Source organism: Cheilinus undulatus, linkage group 10, assembly GCF_018320785.1.
Source record: "Cheilinus undulatus linkage group 10, ASM1832078v1, whole genome shotgun sequence".
Taxonomy (NCBI): Eukaryota; Metazoa; Chordata; class Actinopteri; order Labriformes; family Labridae; genus Cheilinus; species Cheilinus undulatus.
The window spans coordinates 46026656-46044239 of record NC_054874.1 but is presented as its reverse complement, the minus strand read 5'-3'; the positions used below and the strand labels follow the sequence as shown (position 1 = coordinate 46044239).

The window sequence follows — 17584 nt, the reverse complement described above, 5'->3', positions numbered from 1 at the left end:
GCTCCGACTCGTCTCTTCGATCGGGTGTGTGTCTTTCAAAGTCTATGAACTCCAAAACTTTCAATAGAAACACACCAAAAACATGCTGCTGGGATTGAAGTTACTTATGTCCGCCATCTCCTGGTGCAAAGTGGTAACAGTGCAGACCTCCACCATTAGTCCTATCTCCCAACAGTAAAGAATCCTTCAAAAAAATTCCTGGACCCAGACGGTGATCCGGATCAGTCCCAAAATGTAATCAGTTCTTCCTTATGCCATTTCTGACATTTCCTGAAAATTTCATAAAAATCCATCCATGACTTTTTTGAGTTATGTTGCTAACAAACTAACGAACGAACAAACGAACAAACCCAACCGATCACATAACCTCCTTGGCAGAGGTAATAAAAAAACTAAAATATCACATTGACAGTATTTGAAGCATTTGAAAAAACACATGAAATGCAGTTTAAATGCCTCCCATTTCTCTGATCTTTGCTGAGATGTTTCTACACCTTGATTAGAGTCCGCCTGTGCTAAATTCAACTGAATTGACCTGATTTGGAAACACAACTCTCTATAGAGGGCCCCACAGATATCGATATCATCCTGATTGCTGGATAGTGAACTTCACATCTTTGAATGAACCACTAAATGGAAAGACTGAATTAATTACAATAAAACTGATGGACTGTATTTGTGTTTTTTCAGTGGGGTTCCTGAAGTTTTATGAAGTTAGGTACGAAGTATGTAGCTTGATTTAAAAAGACTCTGTGGAGGCAGACTAGAGTAGTGGGAGCTGTTTCCTGTGCTCAGAGCTGAGGGTCATTCGGTCTTTCTTTACAACTCTGCAGACTCTGCAAACAAACCCTGCTGGGAGGACATCATTAGGACAGGTGGGGCACAGTGGAAAGTGTGCTTTTGTCATTAGCACAGACATGGGAATCAGGGGGTAAGCCTCGTCTTTACCTCGCCGCCTGTTTTCACTCAGCCATGCTGGACTGCTGTCAAAACCATGTGAGAGTAAACAATGTTGTCCGGCATGTCAGGGCTCGGTTTGTTTGTTTACTCGTCTTTCTCTCAGGGCCGCTCCTCAGTGGTGGATACCTTTTCTTCTCCCTTTTTTTTTTATTTAAAGACGGCCTTATTTCACTCAGTGAGCCCCATTAAAATTTTCAAGGGGGCGTTTTAAACTATGTGGGGTTTAAGCACAAAGTGTCAGTAATACCAATTAAGCTGGGAAATGGGGCTCTGAAAAAGAGTGGAAGTCAGTCAAACGTGTCAAGATTGCAAGGCATGGCTTTAAACTCACAGCGGGCCTTCCACAGACAGGGAATCTGCTTCTTAGACTTAGAATACTAAATGACCTCTCCAATAACAAATGCATGCAAATGAAGCGATGTGCGTAAACAAGCCCGTGGTAAGAGCAGCAAACAGCCCACTTCATCATTAATTAGCAAACACATTCACAGAGCTGGCTATCACCCAGAGTGGCCCTCGTTATCACAGAGCTATCTGAGCTGATCTGAGACGAAGACCGTCTCCTCTGAATTTACCTGACTTCACATCGATGATATCAGATCACTGCTAACATTCAGGATCGATGAATACACACAAGGAGAGACAGAGCTGAAATGTAAAACTTTAAAGTGTGAACTGTTTACTTAGTTAATGGAAAGACTGATTTTGGGTGTCTGCTTTACCAACTGAGTTACACCGACCCTGCATCAAATCGCTTTTATTTAACAAAAACTCTCTTTTGGTTTCCTGTCGAGTAATGCCAAGCTACCATTAGAAATTATAAAATAACTTAATTGTGCAGGTCACAACTCGTCCACGAGAGCGTTTTGGAGTTGTTGGATTGTGTATTTGATGAGTTTGATGAGGGGAAACCGGAAATACCGGAGGTCTCTATAGTTTTAGCTGAGCAGCTGGCATATCAGCCCCCCAGATCTAAAAATAGCTTGCACCGACAACTAAAGGAAACAAACCTATTACTAAGACTATAGGGATTATGGCAATGGGCGAATTTGCCAAAATGTTGAAGTATCCCTTTAAGGAAAGTCAGTATCGAATACTTCATAGGATACAACGTACACCTCAGTTTCTTAATAAATGCAGCTTCAGCATATCTCCCCTATGTAAACAATGTCGGAAGCAGGTAGGGACTTATTTTCACTTAATGTGGCAATGTCCTATGATTGCATGTTTTTGGAAAAATATTCAAAAAGAGCTTAGCACAATTTTACATATAAAAATTAACGCTGAACTGACATTGTTCCTGCTGAGATTCCAACCACAAGGCTTTAATATCAACCCCCCACAGTATACTCTTCTTATGAAACTGTAGCAACTAGCTGGATGCTGCACTCTTCTTCAGTGGATCAGAGAGAAACCCCCAACAGTAACACAGTGGTACAGAGAGCAAAACAAAGTTATACCAATGGAAAGCCTCTCTAAATTGAAGGGGAACGACACACATATTTTCAAAATCTGGCAACCTGTTCAAGTTCACTTACCGTTTGAAATTACAGATTTACTGAGGAGGGCCGGATTAACATTTGGTTGGAATCCTAGCTCCTAAAAGTTATCATGTAATAGGGAAAGAATGAAGCCATCTGACTGAAAGTACTTTTTCTCACTCCTATTTTCCATTTTTTATTTATCAATTAATTTATTTTGTGCTTATTCAGTGAATCCTATTACCATTTTTTCTTTTAGAAAAATTATGAAAAGGTGGTATATTATCTTATTTTGTTTTCATTTCAGAATTATCTTTTAGTAGTTTATCCTCTTGTTTCACCATCTTTTCCTAAGTCCTTCTTAAGTGTTTTATTTTATACCTTTTAGTGTTTTTATTCTCATTACAGCACCCTTTTATTATTCTAAACCTTCAAGATGGCGTTTTCCTCTGTGCGTACTGGGTACATACATTTTCCTGTTCTACTAGTGTCTTATTTATGATGCATTTTTGCCAATACTGTACATGGATTGTGGGGGGGGTGGGTTAGGGGGTCAGGCAGAGTGGGTTTGGGTCATACCCCCTTCTATCTTCTTTTAATTTATCTGTCTGTGTGTAAAGCACTTTTTGCTACATTTTCTTGTATAAATAGTGCTATATAAATAAAGTTTGATTTATTGATTGAATACTGCAGATTTTTTTTTTTTTCCCACTAGGGTGTGTTACACTACTTCTGATAACTTTACGTTATGTGATGTTCCATGGCTGGGTCTTGATCTTGGTGCTGTCTTGTCATGTGTTTTTTTCATGATTTTCTGTATAAGTCATGTTTTGTATTTGTTCTGTGTTGTTTGGTTGTCTTCTGCTGCTGTTAATATTTCAGGAAAAAAAACAAACAAAAAAAACTCTCTTTTGGCATTTGAACAATATGTTTTAATCAAACCAAGAACAGAATGCTTGATTAAATATCAGTCGAAGAATCTTCAAGGTTTTACAATAATGTGAGGTATTTGCTGTTGAATAATGCTAACGAGTCTGCAGCATTCCTGACTTGCCTGGCCTTGCCAAACAAACAGTTTTTTTTGTTTACCTTATAATGAAACCTACGCTGAACTTACATAACTGAGACTTGCCAATTTTCATTCATTTTGGTAATTTGGCACTCCCTAGTTTTCTGCACCAACATGTAGAAGTCAGAGAAAACACAGTGAAAGAAAATTAGAGCTGATTTATGCCATATTTTCTTCCTGTCCTGCTGAAATTTCGGTAAGTAATTCTTTAAGGCTGAATCAGACAGACAACGGTGCAGTATGTAGGAGAATAAAAGCTTAGTCAGAACCCTCGCGCAGCCATGAGTCATGAATCCTGTCCGGGCATGAGCGGTTTCTACACCGGTCGGTTAGTAATGGTGGCTTCATGTGTGAAAATAAGATAAAGAGGATCATGTTGTAAGGTCAGGTTTCAGCCACACGTTAAAGCTGTTCAAGGAAACATAATCTCCCTCATTTACTGGGATTTGTGTTATCACTTTAGTCTGATATCAGATTCTTCTCCTCATCTGTTAGTTGGAGTTTTTCTGCCTCCAGTTAAAGATCACATTCATCTTTAGGGACAGATCCTCTTAATGGTTTTGCTGCTTCACTTCCCTTGATTTAAACACCTAAACCAAGGCATATAGACCCTTAAAATGATGCTCATGTGATTGTTGACCATCTAAACTAAAGCAATGGGCAGTTATCTGCTGCTTTAAGGCCTCCACTCAAGTTTCAGGCTTTAAACCAGATGATGAAACCCATCTACAGGGATTTTCTCCCGTTTAGCCATGAGTGGATTAGAGAGGACCAACACTGATGTTGGGGGATAACGCCTGGCTCGTTCCAGGTCATCCCAAAGGTGTTGAATGAGGTCTAGGTCACAGATTAGTGCCAACCAGTCCAGCTAATCCACATGGAGCTGGGAAAACTGTTTGTCAAACATGTTGACTTTGTATTTGGGGGAATCGTCATGTTGAAACAGGAACGGGACAAAAAAAATAGGTCACAAAACAGGTTGTGACATAAAGGGATCATTGGTGTCATCATACATACGAGTGAACCTTTGAAACTTTGAGCTTTTACCCCACACAGTGAGTTTTCAACGACTAAAGTCCAAGTGAGCAGGCCATGAGAGATAATACAATGGGACAACGGAGAAAATGAGAGGGAATAGTAGAGTTTATATCCTGTAATTCAAGCTGCTGTGAAACTGTAACTGCATGAGGCACCAAAGAAACAACGCCTTGCTGTTTCGGTACATGAGGAGCCACAAGAAAAGTTCACAAAGTGAGCCAAGAGCAAAAAATATATTCTTAGATCTGCATGTACCAGCATGGTTATTTTTATGTGAACCTGTACAAAAAGGTGTACGTTTTTTCATCAATATTCTCACTCCCTAGAATTATTTTTGTACAGCTACATTTGCAAGACCAGAAATATGGCGATTACTCACTTTTTTAAAAGATTTTTGGGGGGGCTTTTCATGCCTCTATTAGATAGAGGAGGACAGTGGATAGACTCAAGAGTTGGAGAGAGACAAGGCAAAGGGCTTTGTAGCGCCACATTATGTAATAATGCCGCATTATGTAATAATGTAATACATTTTCAATTAATTATGTAATAACACCACTAAGCCACTAAGCAGTTAGGGTTAGGGCAAGGTAGTGGGGTATACACTGGAGCCCACCTTAAGTCCTAGGGTTAAGGTTAGGTGTTTAGTCTAGAGCCCTGAAGGGGGTTAGGTTTAGGCATAAGTCTCTAAGCAGTTAGAGTTAGTGCAAGGTAGTTGGGTAGGGCATACCTTGGAGCCCACACTAAGTCCTATGGTTAGGGTTATTACATAATGCGGCGTTATTACATAATGTGGCGCTACAGGCCTTAGGCCGGATTCAAACCTGGGCTGCCTACGTACATGGTGCGCATCTTAACCATTCGACTACCAGCACACCCCTTTTCAATAGATTTTTAGAAAAAATAAAAATTATGAATTGATCCCGTGACCTTGATGTACTAGTCACGGGAATCTATGTGGGCACCTGCTCCACCCACTGAGCTAAACCAGCACCCAGAGAATACTCACTTAAGTAAGGCTGGCCTTACATCAGAGGAAGTGACTTTACTAGCTCCATCTGGCTGGGCCTCCCACAGTTTGTGAAATGGGGATCACATGAGTGCAGTGAATATGTCACAAATATTTGTAGTAGAAAGAAACCTATGAATAGAAGTTTCAGTCACTGGTTAATTAGTATGCCTGACTACCATTACACCATGAAGACAAAAGAACAGAGTTCCATCATCATGAAGCATGAAGGAATATGTCACATGTGTAAATCTGCCTAGATCAGGCCGTCCTCACAAACAGAGTGAGCGTGCAAGAAGGAGACTAGAGAGAGGCCACCAAGATATGACTACTCTGAAGGAGTTCCAAGCTTCAGCAGCTGAGATGGGAGAGACTCTACAGAAGACAACTGTTGGCCGGGTTCTTTTCCAGTTAAAGCTTTATGGGAGAGTAGCAAAGAGAAAACTCAGATTCAATCTGGACTAGAGTTCATCAAAAGGCATGTGGGAGACTCCATGGTCAAGAGAAACTTCATGATCCGATGAGACTAAAATGGAACTTTTTAGCCATCAGTCAAGAAGTCAAACTCTTCACATCACCTCAAACACACCATCCCTGCTGTGGAGCATGGTGGTGGCAGCATCATGCTGTGGGGATGCTTCTCAGCAGGAAGGCTTGTAAAGGTAGAGGGTGAAATAAAGCAGCTTAATATGGGAAAATTCAATCCTCAAGAGAACTAAGGCTTGGGAGAAGATTTTTTCCAGAAAGACAATGACCTGAAACATACAGCGACAACAAGGAAAGCATTTGTGGCTGGACTTAAAAAAGGGCTGTTCACACCTGACCCCACCTGAGTAACTTTAGAACTTTATAAACAGACCCAAGGTCCATATCTGCCCAGTGAAATGCTCATGTCATTAGAACCAGTGATAGTCACGGACTGAGATGTTTGCTGCTGTTTTATTCACTTTTTTGCACCTGTGAATGTTTTTTGTTTAGCCCCCCATGCCTTAATAAAATACTATTTAGCATTTATGTCAGTCTGTGAACTGCAGTTTTATTATCATAGACATACAGTCTTAAGAAGATTGATTAAAGCAGGGGTTCTCAAACTTTTCAGCCCATGACCCCCAAAATAAAGGTGCCAGAGACCGGGGACCCCCACTGTACCTGAAGGTGGCTGAACACAGCCATGCACGTTCAAGAATGGTCATGTCAAGACAAGGCCGTGCATAAGGGGGTAAAGATGGGAGAGCTTTCTGGGGACCAGCCAAACTGAGGGTCAGCAAAATCATGGTCCACTGTAAAGTTATGTTGTGGTATCTTATTTTTTACCTGAATAATAATCACTCTTATCAGAGAAGTAATTTTTAATTCATTTTTGTTGTAAGTAGCCCTCTTGTAAATGTAAATCTTCTTGTTAAAAACAGAATTAAAATGTGTTAAAAATAGCTAAAATGGGTTAATAATGGCAAAAAAAATGATGAGTATGGTGGTAAAATTAGATTTTAAAAGTAGCAGAAATGGGTTAGAAATGCCAAAAATTAGATAAAAGTGGCGAAAAATGACCAAAAAACGGCAAAAATGGGCATATTAAGTGACAAAAGGGGATTCAAAAGTGGCTGAAATGGCCTCAAAGTGGCAAAAAAAGTGGAAATTTGTTGAAATGGGATGAAAATGATATAAACTGGCAAAAAAAGGGTTAGTTGAGGCAGAAATAGTCAGAAACTGGCAAAAATGGGCATATTAAATAGTGAAATGTAGCTTAAAAAGAGGTCAAAGGGGTTAATAGTGGCAATAATGCATCAACAGAGCCAACATTAGGCAGAGAGGTGTAAGATTTGGTTTAGAAGTGGCAAAGACAGGCAGAAAAAAAAGTAGTGGAAAGGGTTTAAAATGGACAAAAAATGGGTTTTAACTTGCAAAACAGGTTAAAATTGGTGGGAAAAAGTTTTAAAAATGGGTAAAAATTTGGCAAATTGTAAAGTGACAACAGTGTAATTCTTAGATTTTTTAAGGCATCTGGAGACCCCCCCCCCCCAGTGTCTCGCAACTCCCAATGGGGTCCCGACCCCAACATTGAGAACCCCTGGATTAAAGTGTGAGTAATAAGTAGATATTTATACCAAGATAGGCTAAAAGTCATGATCTGTTTGGAGAAAAAAGAAGACATTCAACAGCTCTTTGTATCTGTAATGGAATGATCCTTGTTTCGACAGACTGGTATTTGAATGAGGCTTTATCTAAAGAACCGTGGGATATCTGGGTATTTTTGTACACCCCTAATTATTTCCTTTATTCATTCACTCATCCCTGAATCGGTTAGCCTAGTTAACGTTGTGTGGTAGGTTATGTCACTCCTTTCCTGATCTTTATCATTACAATTTCACACCCATTCTTACTTTTATTATTTCATGTTGCAGCATAAAAGCTTTACTTTCAGAGGCTTGCAGAGATCAAATATTAGAACAAAGGATAAAGTTCAGTAGAATCCCTGCAGGAACTGGGTCATCTGCATTCAAAAAGCGAAAGTCTCCATCCCATCCTCAGAGAGTAAAAAGCACACACAGACACAATAATCCTTTCAACCCAAACACATTTCATCCTGTGCTACCACACATGAGTAATGAATATCAAATACAGCTGCTTTTGTACAAAAAAAAAAGCTGGTTTTAATGCGACACTCTCCGGCTGTTTCAACACCTCCCATCCTCTCCTCCGCTCTGTGACGTCCCTGTATTATCACAACTGGCCCTCCCTGTCTTTAATCCTCCGGTATACTGGCCTTAGGGTGTGGACAAACACCACAGCTACCTGGAGATTATCTGATGAGGACAAGGCTTGTAGCAACTTGTACCACAGAGCTAATGCAGCACTAATTTGCCTGAACATCAAAGTTTGCAGGTGAATCATATGAAACTGTCAAACATGACCATTGACATACCTAGGGGGTAACAGATTTTTTCCCCCCTCTGCTGATATTTTAGTTCTTCTACACATCCTTTCACACACAGATGAATGAGTCCGTGAGCGACCTTTGACGCTGTTTCTCATTATGAAGTTTCATTTTGCACTCCCTGAGACACGCCCGGGTCCTGCACGGCTCACCCTGCCCAGACTTGCAGCAGTGCATTAGTAGATATCAACCATTTCTCACTACCCCCCTGCCTCTCCTCTCTCTACTTACAGGGAATAACTTGCTGTTAGGTTTTATAGCAGCAGTAATACCCTTGAATCAAAATGTAAATCTGCCACCAGGACATGGTGACATGTGCCGATATGTCGAAACAATTTGTGGCCGAGAAAGCACAGAGGTCCTCCAGATGTCTTATGTTCACAGGGGGGAGTTTGAATCAAAATGTAAATCAATCAGCAGGGAGCGGGTAGCCTATATATCTGTCCAAACTGCATGTGAAATGGGAGGATGACAATGTGCAGGCTGATCCAATTACATCCCCAGTCCCAGAGTTCCAGTATATATCCGCCTGCCCGTATGTTAAGTCACTCAAAGCATCAATAACATGCTGCAGGGCCATGCTCAACATCTGAATGTCTGCACTGACGGTCACAAAGATGGAAGGGGAAGCTGCACGAAAGATTGAGAATCAGGGTCTGAACTAAATCCTAATGTTGAAGTGAGGCATCCCTGGGATGGCCAGGAATCTTTATGCACGATTGTTCTAGGGGCCTGTGCACAGCAGCAGGATTTGAGATTACTGATGTAGCTTTAAGGTTAAAAATCAAAATAAAATATGCACATCCATGCAGTCTCAATCTGTGGCTGCTATCTGTGAAGTTCTTGGGGTTAACTTTGAGTAACTGTGTGAGCTCTTTTGTCAGAGAGCCTCAGCAGAGTCTGGAAATTTTCAAAATAAGACTGAAAAAAAATTCATTTTTGTGTGGTTAAACATTTCAGCTCCGTTTCATCAATAAAGCTTACATATAATAGTAAAATGATGAAGACTTTTTTATTTGAAGTAAAGCTAGAGCAGTAAAAGCGTCATAAATTGACTTTGAATGATGATAATGATTGTATAATTATGTTGTTACTGGCTCAGGCTGATACTGCTGCATCTCATTGGAGCTCCACTGATTTTACAGGCCCTTTTTTTCTGAAACAGAACACCCTCCAGGCAAAATAGAACAAATCACAAACACAGTGGGATGGGTGTTTTCTTTGTTGCACACATTGCTTGAGTCACCAAAACTGAACTCTTAAAAATATGCCTCACTCTGTTGTGGTATCACAGGATGCAAAAAAAAAAGTGAATCTAAATTCACAGGATGATGCTGCTTCAAAGCCAGCAGTGACCAATTTCCCTACTTTAGCTCTGAAAACAGCCAGCACAGGAGGCGATGGGACGCCCATCATCTCGGTGTTTGTGCCGTTTCAGAACAGAAAGTGTGTTTGCTTTTACAAACAGAGCGACTGAGGCTCTGTTATCCCAGAGACAGGCTGGAGCTGACATCATGTTTATAAATGAGCAGTGGTCTGGTTTATAATGAAAACTTTGTGCTCTTACAGCTGAAGTGGCAGAACAAAAATCGAACAATTAAAGGGTTCTAGTTAACCTTTAATTAATCCTTACCCTGACAAGGACATGACCGGTTGCTGAGCTCTGCTCTGCTTGGTTATTGTTGGCTTGACAAAGTCTTTTGTCTCTGGGCTCCTTCTCATTTGAAACAACTGCAAATACCTATTGATTGAACTAATTTATCCTTATTTCTATACCGCTTATCCCATTATGGGTTGCAGGGGGGCTGGAGCCTATCCCAGGCGTCATTGGGCAAGAGAAGGGGTACACCCTGGACTGGTCGCCAGTCAATCACGGGGCTGACATATAGAGACAGACAACCAGGCGCTCACATTCACACCAATTAACCTAATGAGCATGTCTTTGGTGGTGGGAGGCAGCCAGAGTACCTGGAGAGAACCCACGCATGCATAGGGAGAACAACCAAACTCCGCACAGAAAGGCCCTGACCGGGAAGCAAACCGGGGACCTTCTTGCTGTGAGGCAACAGGGATAACCCCTGCACTGCCGTGCAGCCCTTGACTAATTTATATCTTAATCTAATAGACTGTGTTCTTAAAAACTTGGCCTCAATAAAGAATAAAGACAATGACACATTAGGGTTTAAGATATCTCCATGTCTGATGCTAGCAATATTGGCTACTGTTAGCCGTTCCTCTGTGGCACATCAGCACAGGGCTCCTTTTGCACATAGAGATAAGTCAGATGTGCTGTATTTTCTGATTTAATGCCTTACTAGACCAGCATTAACTTTAAGTTGTGAGCCAATGTTAACGCTAGTAAGCAAATGCTACGAAACATTCATGTAAACATTACATCATGCTAATGCTAGGCCCAGTTTAGACAAAGACCAGTGGTGAGACAAAGCCTTTTTAGAACGATGCTGGTGACGGTCGCTGTCTGAAAGGCTTCACAGCTCCAATCAAGCTGTCCAATGATGCAGCCCAAGATTCAGCTTGGCAAACTGCAGACAGCTGCTTTTAGTGATGCTGCAAGCATATTGGCTTGTGCCATACATGTGGGATATTCAAGGCTGTAGGAGCTAAATTTGTCTGTGGAAAATGAATTATTCGCAAAGCTTTTTTTGTGTTTGAATGTGCCATCAAATTCTGCCACCATGCTATGGTGGTGATGGCAAATGAAAAAAAATGATCATGCAACCTGATCTTAGGAATTATCAAGATGATAACAATGCAGGGAGTAGTTATTCAACAGGATTGTCCTTCTTGTGGAGAGATTTATGCTCCATTAACTTCATAAATAAAGCTCTTTAAACTGAGTGACTATGAGTCTTGGTTATGAAAACGATGCATGGCCTCCTTCAGTTGCACTGATGTGAGCTGGGAGGCATTGAGGACGTTGCAAGGTGGGTTGTAGTAGTCAGTTGCGAGGTTTAACTTGTCTTGTGAATCTTTGGTCTGACTGGGCTTAACTCACAATATAACACTGGTAAGTTTGCTACTAAGTAGCATTCTAGCTCCTTAATATAACCAGAATATTACCTTTTAGAATACGCAAGTATTCCTTGTGATTGTTGATGGGAATTGCCAATGCAGTTGTCAATGGAGTGAAATCCAAAGAGGATATTTTTCATGATTAACCTTCAGGTGAAGAACAGGGATAAAAAATACTCCTTTGCTCTTACAGACACTCCAAGCACATCTTCTAACCCTGCTGAATTAACAAAAGTAAGGTCACAATTTCACCATTGAACACTGAAGAGACTTGGCAAGAGTGAATGTTTGCCTAACTGGAAGTAGTCCAGTAATGGTTGCAGTGAGAGGGGGACAACCAAAGATCCAACAAAGACTCTTTCTGGAAAATCGTCAAAGTTTTAATCATAATTTCTGACTCTTACCTGTTTTAGGATCCACATTAAAGTACGTTCGATGAGACTCCAGCATCTGGAAGGTCAGCATCCCCTCAGAGGATGCGTCCACGTCTGTGGCCGACACCTGGACCACTGATTTCACGTTGTCCACGTTCTCCGGGACAGACGCGAAATAAATCGGCTGTGAAAGCTCTGGAGCGTTATCGTTTACATCCAGGACCTCCAGGTAGACGTGTGTCCAGGACATCAGAGGCTCTGTGCCCAGGTCAGTAGCATAAACAGAAAGCCAGTAGTGAGGCTTTGTCTCGCGGTCCAACTTCTCAGTCGTTCGGATCACACCTGAGGCGGCAAGAAGAAATAAAACTGGTATTTACATAGTTTGAACCGGCTGCAGGATGTAAGATAACAATCACATACCAGAGTAATCAATTTATCCAGAAGTATTACAAGTTGCACCTTAAATTTTCCACCTTACAGCACTACTTGGCTAGCAGGTAAAGTCTTTAAAATATGGTTGTCATCCTGGTTTTGAAGGATGAGTAGAGGATTATTTATAAAGTACCTTTACATTGACTTAGACTGAGCGTGCAGGCTTTAGGTATACCTCTATCATAATGTTTATTCATGTTTTCCATACATTTTCAAAGGCAACAGTTAAAAGCTGCTATTATCAGACATCATTAGTCAGTAATGAGGCCTAGTCTCCTGGTCCATTGTCTCTGTTGATCATACACACCTAAGGCACGTGAGAGGGTGGGGACAAAGACTGAAAGTGTTTTCAGTTGTTAACAGAACACTGGTATTAACATGTTTCAAACCTGCTGCAGCACTAAGGAATGGATCACTTATCAGTAAAATCTATTTTACTCCTAATAACAGAATAACAGAAACCACCCTGAAGGGCGTATCAATCACCAGCTTTCATCTTGTTATAGGCGCCTGTTTTCATTTTCAAAAGTCTGGACTGGAGTTCCAAACATTCAGCTATGACACATCTCTGTTGCCAAAACTTCTTCTGGTGCACCTAAAACTGGATTCCACTGAGTAGTTTCAGTACACAAGGGGGTCTAAAACACAAGATCTACTTTCTGCAAATAGTAGCTTTCACAGGCAGTTTAAATTTTGAAACCCTGAGGGAGAGCACCAAAAAACAGCGACACAAAAAACAGATGTATTTCAGCATGGTTCCATTATGACAGCGAACTCTATTTGCCCTGATTTTAACTGAGCCTTAAGTGCAGCAGCGGGCTAATGGAATGCACTACAGTGTATTGAGAGGTCGCAGGGTTTTCTCTGCAGAGGAGTATATGCTGATGGAAAATACTCATACTGCCTTAACTGAGCCCAGAGGAAATATTACATTTTACAACCACGCACGTGTCAAATCTTACCACAAGTTGAGGGGAAATATAGGAGGGAGTGTGATGCTGCAAAGAGCTAGTGTGAAAACAGGGAGTAGACATGTCAGTGTGCTGTGTGCTATTTAAAATCAAGAGGCTGATGCAGACACTACATAAAAAATTGATCTATACTGCTGCAAAACCCCTGACATCAAAGCATTTATTTTTACCTGTTTCCTCGTCAATGGTGAAGACTCCAAGACCAGAGCCTTCATGGATGTGGTACCGGACCACTCCATCTCTTCCTTGATCCTTGTCAGTGGCTTGGAGTGTGACAACAGATGTTCCTGCTGGTGCATCCTCCATGACTCCTGCTTCATACACAAACTCTGAGAACACAGGCCTATCGAGGTTCTCGTTCACATCCAGAACCTGGATCTCAACAAAGCAGGATGACGAAAGGGAGCGGGGCAGGCCATGATCGACAGCGCGGACTGTGAGGTTGTAAACCGGCCTCCTCTCAAAGTCCAGCTCTCTCTCGAGGGTCAAAGCACCCGTGGAGGAGTCAAGTTGAAAGATCCCGCTCTCTGAATTCTTCAGGTTGTAGGTGACGAGGCCTCCACTGCCCAGGTCAAGGTCGACGCTTTCAACCCAGACGAGAACAGTCCCTACAGGTATATCCTCTGGGACTTTTACTTTGTAAACTTTGGGCGTAAACTTGGGTGGGTTGTCATTTATGTCCTGTAAAACTACCACAAGTTCCATCATAGAGAACAACTGGAGGCCAACTTTGGCTTGGTCTCTTGCTTCAATCAAAAGGTCATGCCTTGGTGAGGTTTCTCGATCCAATCGACCCATCATCGTCACTTCACCAGTCAGTTCATCAATTCTAAACACGTCAGAAGATGTCAGCAGGGAGTATTTGATGTTACCGCTTGTATCGAGATCAGGGTCCATCGCTTGAGCTGTGAACACAATAGAGTCTGGCTCTGTGTTTTCAGGCACACGTATCACATACCTGGGCTGATCAAAAGCAGGAGGATTATCGTTGACATCCATGACATTCACTGCAACAAACTTCCATGCAGACGTCTGCGGTGTTCCCAAATCATAGACGGTGATGTTTAAGATGTAGAACTCTTTAATTTCTCTGTCCAATGGGCACACTAACTGAAGGTCACCTGAAAACGTGTCGATGGAAAAACAGCCATCTTCATTCCCGCTTGATATGGCGTAGACGAGTTTGCTGTTAAACCCAGTGTCGGAGTCTGTTGCCTTGAACTGAACAATGGCTGAATTCAACGGGTGGTCTTCGATGAGGTCGATGGAACCTGGGATGCTCAGGTCAAACCTTGGGGAATGACGATTGGTGATGTGGACGTCAGAGAAAGCGTCTTCCTCTTGATTGGTCAAAATGGGTTTGATCGACTCAATGAGCTTGTCAGTTAGCTGTTTGAAGATGCCAGTTTCCCGGCAGTGGAGGGTAGGGTCGTCACCTCTGTTGGTCACAGTTATCCTGACCACTGAAACCTCAGAGTGATGTTTTCCGTCTGTGGCTACGACTCTAAAAGTAAAAGAACCCGATCCCAGGGGAATCGGTTTCTTAAGGGTGATTGCTCCTGAAACTGAGTCAATTGCAAATATTTCATGCTCATTTCCAGACTCGATGACATACCTCAGCTGCTGCAGCTCGTCTAAATCAATGGCTGACAGCTCGGCGACTGTATGTCCGACTGGTAGGTCTAGAGGTACTGTAGCGTTACAGCCCACCCTCTCAAACAAAGGGATGTTATCGTTGATGTTATTCAGGGTGATAGTCACGGGGCACTCGCTGACCTGACTGAAAGGGGTGCCACTGTCTGAGGCCCAAATTCTAAGGTGGTACCGCCTCTTCATTAACTCGTAGTCTAAGTGCTCAGAGGTTGAAATTACCCCCGTGAATGGATCTATCGTGAAAGGCAAAGGACCTGAGTTGGCGATAGAGTATGTCACTAAGCCGTTCTTGCCTTTATCTTTGTCTGTGGCTGATACTTTCAAAACACTGCTGCCAACAGGGCTGTTTTCATCCAATGTGGCCTGATACGAAGTCCGGGTAAACTCTGGACTATTGTCATTTTCATCTGATATCCTAACCACTATATGGGTCTCAGCTTCGCCGTGATTGGCCAATACATCAAACTCAAAACGGTTCTTTCTCTCATAGTCAAACTTATCTGTGGTTATGATGATTCCTGTTTTAGGATTGATCTTAAATTTGCCGCTGTCTGCATTATTTTTGATGCTGAAAGTCACATTTTGTGGCACTGGATTGACTGAAACCTTAACTACGTGAGTTTTAGGGGGTGAAAACTCGCTCAGCGTCACAATATAGGTGTCTTCAAGAAATGCCAAGGGGTTGTAATGATATGCCGGTACATGAATTTGGATAATTGGAGAAAGCAAACTTGGCAAACTCCTGTCTTTAGCTTGAAGGGACAGATTTAGCCCAAAAGGATTTTGAGACCAGATAATCCTCTTTGTGGAGATCACTTGGAAGTCACTTCCACGCACACCTAAGGGGATTATCTCAAAATACTTGTGGGGATCCCCTCGAACAATATGAAGGGATTCCACAGGCTTAACTCCTGCCTCCACGTGGACATCGATAGTTATTTTGCCATCCGTGGAGACTGTGGGCTTTGGGAGAGGGGTGATAACAGGAAAAGATTTTGACATTTTTTGTACGTTTACTGTGACCCTGGCAACATTCCCAAATTTCTGAACCCCAGATATCTTCTTTGTTCTGTCTTCAGCTAAAACAGTGAGGTTGTACCCCCTCGCTCGGGTGTGATTGAGCTGTTTGACAAGGCTGACTGTGCCTGTGAAAGGGTCGACCACAAAAGGATGAGCTCTGCTGGTGAATGTGTAATAAAACTCAGCATTGCTCCCAATGTCTGCGTCTGTAGCACTGACTCTGACCACACTCGACTTAAGCGGGGTGTCCTCTCTGATGGCGACGCTGTACGAGGCGGGATAGAAGAGAGGCTTGAGGTCGTTGGTGTCAAGCACCTGGATGAACACCTTTGTCTTCGCCTGCAAGTCAAAAGTGCTCTCAGTTGCCTCTACAGTGAGAGTGTAAGTGTCTCTGACTTCTCTATTGAGTAGTGCTGAGTAACTGCTGCGTGTTTTGATCCTGAGGAAGCAGAAATCTCCAACTTTTACTGCCTCTGCTTGGAAAAGGCTGTCATCATCACCTGAGACGACATTATAATCGATCTCCCAGAACAGATCTAACACTTCGATGCCCATTTTCACTGGTGTCTCGATGTAAGTCTGTGGGACGGAGTTCTCATTGATGGTGGCGTTGTAGAGATGGTGCGTGAACCTTAGCGGTGAGCTGCCTTTTCCTTTAACTACACTCCCCTGACAGCTCTCTATGTGCAGCAGGACTGCTATCAATGTGAGGAGAGTTGCTCCAAAAGTTGCCATCTTTAGTACCTCCATGCAGATCTGCACACCTGGGAGAAAGAAGAAACAGACGACAAATCAGAAATAGGAGGAGTCTTAACAGAAAAGTATTCGTGATAAGGGCTGGGCAATATTGATATGCAGTATTTCAGCTAGATGATACACAAAACTGTAATATCTCATTTCTTCTGTAAAGAAAAAACAAATACTTGTGTAAGAACATAATGATAGAAATTGATACGAATATCATAAAAGTTAAACCACCTATTTCATGTTACAGCAACAAAAGCAGGAAGTCCTAGACACCTTACATTTTTGGTTTAATTTATCAAAAATTGCTGACAAACTCATGCACACTGTCTAAACCAGTGGTTCTCAACTGGTCAAGCCTCAGGACCCACCGATATCTTTGATGACAAATGGTGACCCAAATTTCCACGTTTAATAAATAAAAATGTGGCATTAAATATCTTGGATGGAACAAGAGACAGAACTGACATGTTTTATACCCCCCGTCCCCCATGATAACATGTAATTTTTAGCCAGTTTTCCAGAGATCTTGAGAAATTACTTCATTAACGTGGTAAAAGCAGCTCTTTTATTACAAGGAAAGGAGATCAATGAGTTGGATTATTCATAAAACATTTTAATGTACCCATTAACAGAGTAAAATAAAAGGTATGGTTGCATGCTCTTCATACACTTTTGCCACCCACTGAAAACTGCTCTGTGAACCACTTTTGGATCCCAATCCACCAGTTGAGAACCACTGATCTAAACTGTCTAAAAACACTGACAACATTTCTGAATGTTTTTCTATTAGTTGTAGAAATTTTTGATGCTCTAAATTAGGGATGCATGATAATTATTGGTACCGATAAATTATTGGCCAATATTG

At 41.8% G+C, this 17584-nt stretch overlaps 1 protein-coding gene across 1 annotated transcript in view; it reads right to left on the bottom strand.

Moving 5' to 3' along the window:
- fat2 (FAT atypical cadherin 2) overlaps positions 1-16722 on the bottom strand; it is a 162928-nt gene extending 146206 nt beyond the window's left edge. Inside the window, exons 1-2 of the mRNA XM_041797927.1 lie at positions 13470-16722; positions 11927-12238 (exon numbers count right to left, since the gene is read on the bottom strand). Of these exons, the coding sequence (XP_041653861.1) occupies positions 11927-12238; positions 13470-16722 (3565 nt within the window). The remainder of the gene's footprint in view (positions 1-11926; positions 12239-13469) is intronic.
- Between the last annotated feature and the right edge of the window lie 862 nt (positions 16723-17584).